At 36.1% G+C, this 9941-nt stretch overlaps 1 protein-coding gene across 1 annotated transcript; it reads left to right on the plus strand.

Annotated features, from left to right (window-relative positions):
• The first annotated feature begins 1735 nt into the window (after positions 1–1735).
• On the plus strand, positions 1736–8838 carry LOC106051451 (alpha-amylase-like). Its single transcript, XM_056039049.1, has 6 exons — positions 1736–1892; positions 3182–3234; positions 4771–4869; positions 5267–5352; positions 6675–6823; positions 8362–8838. Exons 2-6 carry the CDS (start codon positions 3189–3191, stop codon positions 8603–8605), a joined length of 624 nt encoding a protein of 207 aa, XP_055895024.1. The 5' UTR covers positions 1736–1892; positions 3182–3188; the 3' UTR covers positions 8606–8838.
• Positions 8839–9941: the final 1103 nt, after the last annotated feature.

Raw genomic sequence — 9941 nt, forward strand, 5'->3', positions numbered from 1 at the left:
ATAGGATCATAGCGTAATGAGAAACCAGGAATCATGAAATTGCGCTAAACAAAAAAGGTTGTTTAAAATATTTTCATCGCACAGATTTATTGTTGTTAGTCTAGAATAGTCTAGATCCATTACAAATTGAATGAGATGACTGGTCCTAACTTTTTGATACACCTAATATAAGCTTTTTTTTTTTTTTTTTTTTTTAAATATTTTTTTATTTTATTTTGCATGTTATATATTTTACATGTTCTTCAAGATTTAACTCTGGGCTGAAAAGTATCGTATGAACTTATGGCATTAGGAAATGGCCTCTTTTGTTTTCCTCTCGTCTTCTAAAAGTATTCGACCAGCACACACGTGGTTTACCAGACTAGCGTACAGACCAAAGCGCATCGAGTCAACTATAGCAGTATTGAGTCCAGAGGCCAGTGATTAAGCTTATACTAACATAGAGAGCTGAGTCCTTAGTAATAAGGCGATTGAGTGCAGGGGTCATTGACCTGTGATAAAGCAAAAGTAACAGAGAGCAGAGGCCTTAGTCATTAAGCGATTGAATGTAGGGGTCATTGGCATGTGATAAAGCAAAAGTAACAGAGAGCAGAGCCCTTAGTCATAAAGTGACTGAGTGCAGGGGTCATTGGCTTCGCTGATTCGATTAGTGTATTCCAGTGTTTCCCAAACAATTTCCCTTAACGGAACACTTCGCGCATTCTGAGTATTTATCGGAACACTTTGCTTGTTTTTAGAGACATTAATTCACCTGGTGGCCTACTAAATAATTGTTCCAGTAGTTCGGGGAACACCTATTCAGGCCTAGAGGAACACTAGGGTTTCGCGGAACACAGTTTGGGAACCACTGGTGTAATGTATTCAATGTTTTTTTTAAATGAATAATCATATTATTGTTTACATTTTTGGTCCCGGATAAATGATGTCATAAATAGCAGTAGTAGAAAGAAGGGTGACAGTACAACGGTGCCTGGTGATTACAGATGCCCAACCTGTGACCGTGTATCAAGAATTGGCTTCTTTAGTCACACAAAAAGTTGCAAAAAGACTTTCTAATGATAAACAGAGTAAAAAGCAATATATATATATATACAGAGAGAGAGAGAGAGAAAGAGAGAGAGATAGAGAGTTAACTTACCGCTTTAAGGAGACCTCACTATAAGCTACTTGAAATCAAAACTTCGGGGTCTGTATATACTATGTAACAAAAAAAAGGAAAGTTTCCCTTTTCAGAACTTGTGGCCTATGGGTAGATGTGAAGTATATCTGCCTCTTTGGCCCACGGTTAACGAGGGTGTCATGTGGCCAGCACAAAGACTAACCGCCTTTACTTTTCCCCAACTAATGCCAGGTACCCATTAGAGTTTGATAGACTCAGAAAGGCCCTAAAAATACCAGTCTTCATCAGGATTAGTATATCTAAATCAGGACTTTAAGAAAGTTCTTTTTGTGATTAACGGAGGGGTGTCCACGATATTTTCAAAATGTCTTCAGTGGAGTCTATCCTTATATAGATCAAACTTGTCATTCAGCTGGTACAGTAAAAACAAACATAAAATAAATAACCGTTGAGTAGAAAAAGTCATCATGACCTGGCTCTAAACTTTAGCCCCTTGTCAGCCTTGTCAGGCCCTCTTTTGGCGAACCTCGGCACGCCCCCCACCCCTCCGAAAATTTATTTTTTTTTAATCAAAAAGATAAACAGCCCGAGGCACAGCATGCTCAGCAAACAGCCGCATCTCGACACTTAACATCAGGCTGTTACGAGTATAATAGGACCATCCGTGTATAAAACGGGCTCAGACCGAAGAGTGTATCAATAAGTAATTAGTTTCTAGACCACGTGAACTTGTAGCTGTACCAACAGTCACTTAGTCACATCAATAGTCAAGGTAATTAAACACCTACTTTCTCTTTTTGCTTGCCTTAGTTATTTATTTAATGTTATACTTATTTATTTAATGTTATACTTAGTTATTTATTTAATGTTATACTTAGTTATTTCTTTAATGTTATACTTAGTTATTTCTTTAATGTTTTACTTAGTTTTTTTCTTTGATATTATATCTGTTTTTAAATTTTTTGTTAACACAATTAAATACTATATAGTAAGTTTTTTGTTTTATAACAATAGTTTATGAGAAAGGGTTTATATAACAAGCTTTTGTTTGTGTTAGCGGAACGTGAGTTGGAAGATTAACCAGTCAGTAGCTATTTAAATAAATGCTAATGTACCAAAGACTGCCTTTGGCATACGTTCTTCTCCCATACGGGATACGTGCCATGCCCAGCGTAACGTCGGACCATAAAAAGTCCCTCTATACTGTCTATACCGGCGTTCGCAAGGACATCGCTGTTTGTATTGCTGTCTTGCCACCGTATGTCCATGATGGAGCGCTAAAAGGTAGTCGACGTAACAGAGGCGCACCACTGAAACTCTTCAAAGACCAGCTTAGGCGTCAACTTTCATAAGCTGACATAGAAGAGAGCACCTAGTTGCATGCGGCCTCAGAACGAGACAGCTGGAGGTCAATTACAAAGGCCGCGGTATACATATTTGAGACCAAAACAAATCCGCTGCCGAGGACAAGTTAGAACCTACGCGGTGCAGGATATAGAATGTTGGCAGCCTCTTTTGAAGACTTTAATTAAATTGCGTTTAATTGATGTTAGGAAAACGACTCATTGTATATTTCATCTTGTTGTCACAATTATTTTTCTAGGTTTAATAGGAATATAATTTTACAAATCTTATATAAAAATAAATCAATAAAATGTAACCAATTAAATAATTCGATATTTATCTCCCTTTTGCTATTCTCGGATCAAGTTGGGATTGTGCATAGTACTCATACCCTAAGACTGTTAATTAAATCAATTACAAAATACTAACCCTTTAGTATATATAATTAGTGGCAAATAATTCATTTTGTTTCACATAGAAAAGGCACGGGTGCTAGGGCGGTTGCCACATCTGCTTCAGGTCTGAAATAACTAAGGAACGAGATTTGTGGTTGATTTAAAGACGACCAATAGCCTTCACCGATCTTTTAGTGATAATTGTAATATACATGCTTAAACAAAAAGTTTTTTTTTTTTTTGTTCTTTTCAATCGATATCTATGTATGCTTGTTAGCTATTTTGAAATATAATTTTAAAAATATTTATATATATATTATAGATAAAAGATGTATAGCTTGCTCATTCTGACGTGTGGTTTCCTGTGTGTAACTGGTAAGTCTGTCTTTTAAGTCAAAACAAAAAAAAAAAAAAAAAAAAAATCTAGTTTCTAAGTTTTCTTTCAAAATGCTACACAAGTCTTCTGAGTCTTATATTAAGTAACACTACGGATTTTTGTGGTTAAATGTTCGACCCTTATCTATCCAATCACCATCCATTTTTGCATACAAGTTTAATTTCGATGATAACACTTGAATCAATTAAAGAAAAGGATCAACTAATGAGTTAAAAAATAATGAATATATTGTATTTTAAAAGAGAAAATGTACTATACTAAGGGGATGTAAGCCTTTGGGTTATTTTGATTGTAGATAGAAAATGTTCTAGGCCAGTGATGCCCAACCTTATTAGACCTGCGGGCCATTTTAATTTCCGACACTCATGTCGCGGGCCACGTGAACGAAAATATACATAAGTGAAATGAAATGGACCTGAAACTATCTTAGTAGTGACCCTTGGAACAAGTGCTTATCTTGATTGATGGGATATTCGAAGTGAATCTTTTTTTTCTAACATTTCAGAAAATGGTTTCACCTCGTTATTAAAATGTTGGTAACATTGTAGCTAGTTTTACAACCAACTCATTTTATTATTTTTTTTTTTTGGTAAATATTCTCATAAATTCTCCAATCTCTAAGCGTAGTTTAACCATGGTTAACAATCTTTTATTCGTGGCTAAAATCAAGAAAGCCACCATATTGGTTTCAAAATGCCGTCTATTCTTTTTGGCTTATTGTCGTTCCACAAAAAAAGTAAAGATCCGTTCACTTTTCTGGCAGATTCTACATTCAGAGTCACATTTCATAAACACACAAATATTAAAGTCATAGTACCAATCCATCCTAGAAAATGTGAGGGTCCCAATGTAGGCCCTAATGTAGGTAAAGAGATACATTTTTTCACACTTTTTTTTTTTATGTTTTGGAAGGGGTAGGGATTTTCTACACTTTGTGCCGGCCGGATGAAACTACCGGATCTGGCCCGCGGCCGTATTTTGGGCATCACTGTTCTAGGCTAAGGAGAAACAAGCCTTGGGTAGAGAATTAGTAGACTGGGAAAGTAAGAAAACAATAAACGAAGAACAATGAGAAAGAGAATTCATCGAATATCTATCTATGTATCTATGTATCTATGTATCTATTTATTTATCTATCTATCTATCTATCTATATATATATATATATATATATATATATATATATATATATATATATATATATATCTACCTTCCTACCTACCCACCTACCTACTTGTCTGTCTCTCTGTCTGTCTGTCTGTCTATCTATCTATCTATCTATCTATCTATCTATCTATCTATCTATCTATCTATCTATCTATCTATCTATCTTTATACTTATTTCTTTTTTTATCTCTCTTTCTTTCTACCTCTCTTTCTCTCTCTCTCTCTTTCTCTCTGTCTCTAACTCTCTTTCTCTGTCTCTTTCTCTCTTTCTCTCTCTCTCTCTTTCTCTCTCTCTCTAACTCTCTTTCTCTCTCTCTCTCTATTGCTATTGATTTCATTTCTCCAAAGGATCTCCCAATCTTAGGACGGCCATTTTAATAGAGAAGAGAACAGAGTTTGGTCAGAATCTCTTCTTCCGAGGTGGCCTAGATTACAGTCGAAAAGAAGGTATGCGCTTAATAGTTTACTGTTTCAACTTTACATTATGATATAGTATCTTTTTATAGTATCATCCTCATGAAATAAACCTTTCCCACCAGTGGCGTAGCTGTGGTGAGGGATAGGGTGAGAATTTGAAAATTCCCCGGCCTCTCACTTGAGGGTGGACCCGCAAATTAGTGTTCGAATTTTTTTTTTTTACATTTAATATTATGCCATTATATTATGACGTGATGTCGAATGTCAAAATGCAGGGGCCCCTAAAGAGGTCAAGCCCACCCGGGCCCCCCAAATGATGTTGAGGTCCTAGTTACGCCACTGTTGCCCGCATAGATTTTAATATGTCTTGCCCCGTAACAGCAACATTTTAAAAATATTTAACGGTTTAGTTTAAATTTGTTTTCAGGATGTGACAGCGCCACCTCTCTGGAATCAAACCCTTGCGTTATCCCAATTCAACACAACATTTCTTCTATCGATGCATACAAAGCCGTAAGTATATGATCTTATTGTTTTGTGTTTCCTGGGTTATAATACTAATTAATATAAATAGTTTAATCTATTTAACGCTAATAGCAAATGTAACATAGGCTCAAGGTGCTTTGAGAATATTACAAATAAAAACACGAGAGTTAACAAGGCCAACTAATCTGAACAAGTTTTAAACATGTCTTAATGTTCTTCTTGATTGTAGCGAGGCATGTGGCTGTCTGAGCTCTATGGAAACGAGTTCAAATCTTTTGGTACATTCTCAGAAAAAAAAAACGTCCGCAAACGGTTGAGGGAGAAACATGTTACAATAAGAAACGTAGAGTCAATGGAGAGCCAGGCTCTCTGATAGCATAATATAGCATGAATGCGAATCACCTAATTGTCAAGGGTGTAAATCGGACCATGAAATGTATTCCTCCATGTATGTTTCTTAATTTTGTGTTTCCTTAAAATCATCCTCACATATCTCTTAGTTTGTTGCACTATTGGGGCACCACATGTGACCTGTCGATCGTCTTTGTCTTTTTTTCCATGACTAGAATCTCTTTCGATGACAGACTGTTCAATCTTTGATTTGTCTTTTCCTTGCTTTCTCTGTCTCCTCTTCTTTTTCCTGGTACTGTTCCCTGCAGGAATGTATTTGCGATCCATAAAAGCCTCTTGATATTGCCTTACAGTGTGCGTTTTTTTGCCATCGTGTGGCGTAATTATTATTGTCATCCTGTTTCGAATTTCTTAATTTATGACGCGCTCTTTGTAAGTGATATCTAGGAACCTTTAAAGCATCATAATTCTATGGCTAGAATCCTCTCTCTCTCTGGTTCTGCAGTTGGCGTCAAAGATTCGCAAGAATTCAAGAAAGTAGCCACAACTAAAATGAGCGCACAAACAACAGAAACATTTACATAAATACAACAGACACTACATAAAGAGTTCATTCAGCGACTACACACAGGCAAGATTGTCATTTTCATGTTTACTGATCAACGAGCGGCGTTAATATAGTCTGACCGAGGAAGGGACGAGTTTTGTACCGCTCAGTTCTAGTCTTGATTGACAGTAGTCGCCCACTTCACGATGACTTGACGTAGTTATGATAGAGCGGCTGGCTGCTGTCTTCCAGGATTTTTTCCGATTTTTCTTATTGGTGTTAGAGATATTTTTTGCAGGCTATTTGTTGAGATTTTAGGATTTGTTCCGTTGTGTTACTTAAAAATTACATATTTTATAGTTATAGTTCTATAGTTATAATTTTTAGTCGTCTCCCATATTTGTAAATAAAACTGTCTCAATGACTAAGCCGAGAATTGTATATTTTAAAGGCCAAAGCGTGGTCTGAGGGAGACAATTATCTCGACTGGTCCGGCGCAGAGCCTGAACAAGGAGACTGGACAAATATTCCGGCCTCTGGAAGTCCAGCTATCTGGACAACCAATGATCCATCTAAAGAGACATTCAATATCTTAAATACGTAAGTGGGCATCTATCTATCTATCTATCTATCTATCTATCTATCTATCTATCTATCTATCTATCTATCTATCTATCTATCTATCTATCTATCTATCTATCTATCTATCTATCTATCTATCTATCTATCTATTTATCTATTTATCTATTTATCTATCTATCCATCCATCTATCCATCCATTATGTATCTATTTATGTATCTATTTATTCAAATTTAAAATTATTTTTTTAAATCCCTCTTGGATTTGCCATTCAATATTGTATTAAAATAATATTGTATGTTTGTTTCAAGGTCTTTGTTTATGAAAGTTATTTTAAAATGATAGAACCACGAAACTCTTTAAAAATATTTTCACTTCATTCACAAAGCTCTTAATCCTTCAAGGCTCTAGTGTCTCTCTTAGGTCACTTATATTTTCTTCACGAAAGGAACTTAAATGAAAACTTTTACATCAACACACACACACACACACACACGCACACACATACACAGAGACACACATTGTGGTAGTCAGATCATTAAATAAGCGATTCAACACTCTGATATAAACTTTCACGTGTAAATTATGAGAGAGTCTGCTGTGAATGTATATTATGGTTTTCTATACTTATAATGTTTTGTTTTGTGTAATACATAAATTGTAAGACGAATTTCTTATAAATTATAAAGATTATTATTATTATTATTATTATAAAAGAGCGAGTATTCATTCTCTGGCGAAGCCAGGGTCGAGTTTCGCTAAAGGGAAACAAAATTCATCGTAGTCCCTTTATCAGTTTCCACCGAGGAATTTTCTGGTGATGTGGCAGGTCTGCAGAAGTACCGCCCTCTGACAGGCAACGAGAATGTTCCTAGGAATGCCAAGGGCTTTGAAGGTATCTGTGAGGCCAGTTGTTATTATTCCCTCGGTTGATATGACAATGGGGTATATTGTTATTTTAGATAATTTCCATAAACGCTTAATCTCCAAACCAAGGTTTCCATATTTTCGTTGTTTTTCCAGCTCAGTTTTTTTTTAAATTATGAGATGGTGGTACGGCAATGTCAATAATGGTAGCGGCCTTTTCTTTTCTATCGATGAGCAGCAAATCAGGGCGATTAAAATCTACCGTTTTGTCAGTCAAAATAAGCCTATCCCAGTACAGTTGATGATCCGTAGACTCGAGAACCTCTTGTGGTGAGTATTTATAATATGGAGGAGTATCTTTACCGATCAAATTGTGGGTCAAAGCCAAGTGCTGGTGTATTAGCTTTGCAACTTGGTTATGGTGACCTAGGTAGGCAGATTCTGTAAGGGCTGAACATCCCGCCATTATGTGTTCAATTGACTCACCCACATTTTCGCATTTTCGGCATTTGTCAACAATATTGAGTTTTAGGATATGTTTCTCGTAATTTTTTGTTCTAATTACTCTGTCCTGTATTGCTGTGACAAAGCCTTCAGTTTCAGGGTAAAGATGACCTGCTTATTATTATTACTACTACTATTACTAGTCTTGAATTTCTTGACTGATGTTGTTTTATGTATGTTTTGTTAGCTACGGTGACCACTACTGGCTGTTGGACGTAGAAATGGACTGCGGTAAGACACTCAATGGTTTCTTTGAAGTGAAGGGATTCTTGGACGGCCAATGGGAGAATGATATCAAACAAGCCAGGAAGTGCTCAGGAACTGAAGCCGTTCGACGGCCATTCGAGTCCAAGAACCACATCGCCAAGTGCGGGGCTAAGAATGTATTTCACTTTAACGACGGAGCTTGTGAGATTAGTAAATTTGATTGAGGCTTTTGTAAAGAGCTGAGTTAAAGCAATGCCTGTACAAGAGTTACCCTTTAGCTGCTTCTACCACTTCTATTAAACCTTACTTACCTCACAGAGGTACCCTTTAGTTGTTTCTGTGTTTTTCTATTTTCAAGCTATCTATTTGTATCAAACTGAACAGAGATGCCCATGTACTTATCAATGTGGGATTTATCTTCAATTAAAACTACTTTTAAATAAAAAAAGATATTTTCCATGATGACTTGTTTACGTTTTTTGGTTGTGAAATTTACAAACACCTTATTTACGTACATTAATTTTAATAAAACCTTTAGCCTATATATATATAACATTTGGCGTGTCAATATGGCACTTCCTTTTTGACTAGTTTACTTATTTTCACAATTAATTAGTTTATATTATTTGGTAATGGAGGCCAACACCAGGAAAACGCAAACAGGGACGTCCTCGTATTACTTGGCGCCACACTTTCATGGACGACCTCAGAGCAGTGGACACCAGGTGGGAGGAGGCTTCAGACATTGCCAGTGACAGATCTTTGTGGAGACAGCTGGACGCTCAATGCGTCGCACGGCGCGAGAGGATCTAGTCTAAGTCTTAGTCTATATCATTGGAATTAATTTTTCTTTAAGTTGTTTATTAAATTTAAAGTTGTTGTAGGACTTTTGATATTTAATCTTAGCTTTGTTTATATTTTTTAAGTGGGCGTGGCGCAAAGTTATACGAGCTGGTCCCGGTTTGAGCTTTCCTTGTATTGGCCTACATATCCAGTGCATACGCATACCAAGAGTTGCGATGACATGGAGGCCAATACAATGATATAGATCTAGGCTTAAGTCTTTTAATCTAAACTTAGAAGACGATGCGCAAACATTTCCTGAAAAATTAACATTTTTTTTTATTAAACTAGAGATTCAATAATGCCTTACATTTGGATATTCCAAAACGCGATAGTCCTTTCAAAACCGATGTTGGCCCTAGATCTTAATACTCAAGCCAAATTCACATTTATTTTTTTTTTACTTTAAAAATTAAAAAGGTCAAACCAGAGTTTTCCCCGTGTGACAAACGACCACGTCATTCTTTTCTCAGTGATAGACATCAACTGTTAAATCTTTACGAAAATCGTTAGACCCTTTTTTTTAGATCCATTTTGAGTTCCATGCAGCTTCCAACTTTTTGGTTACAAGTTACATGAAGTTCTGACATTAAAAAATATTAAAAAAAAAAAAAGATAATACCTCTATCACACAGCTTCTCTAAGGGTCAGGGACTAGTGACGCTATTCCGAAATACGTTAACATTCCGAGTTGTGGAATCCAGCGATCCTTCGGGG

Source organism: Biomphalaria glabrata, chromosome 8 (genome assembly GCF_947242115.1).
Source record: "Biomphalaria glabrata chromosome 8, xgBioGlab47.1, whole genome shotgun sequence".
Classification (NCBI taxonomy): Eukaryota; Metazoa; Mollusca; class Gastropoda; family Planorbidae; genus Biomphalaria; species Biomphalaria glabrata.

What these genes read in the sequence shown, in the direction of transcription:
- LOC106051451 (XM_056039049.1), top strand. Translation starts at nt 3,189, where the DNA reads ATGTATAGCTTGCTCATTCTGACGTGTGGTTTCCTGTGTGTAACTG. An exon ending in AGATTACAGTCGAAAAGAAG is followed by an intron (nt 4,870 to 5,266) that starts GTATGCGCTTAA and finishes ATTTGTTTTCAG; the next exon opens with GATGTGACAGCGCCACCTCT. An exon ending in ACATTCAATATCTTAAATAC is followed by an intron (nt 6,824 to 8,361) that starts GTAAGTGGGCAT and finishes ATGTTTTGTTAG; the next exon opens with CTACGGTGACCACTACTGGC.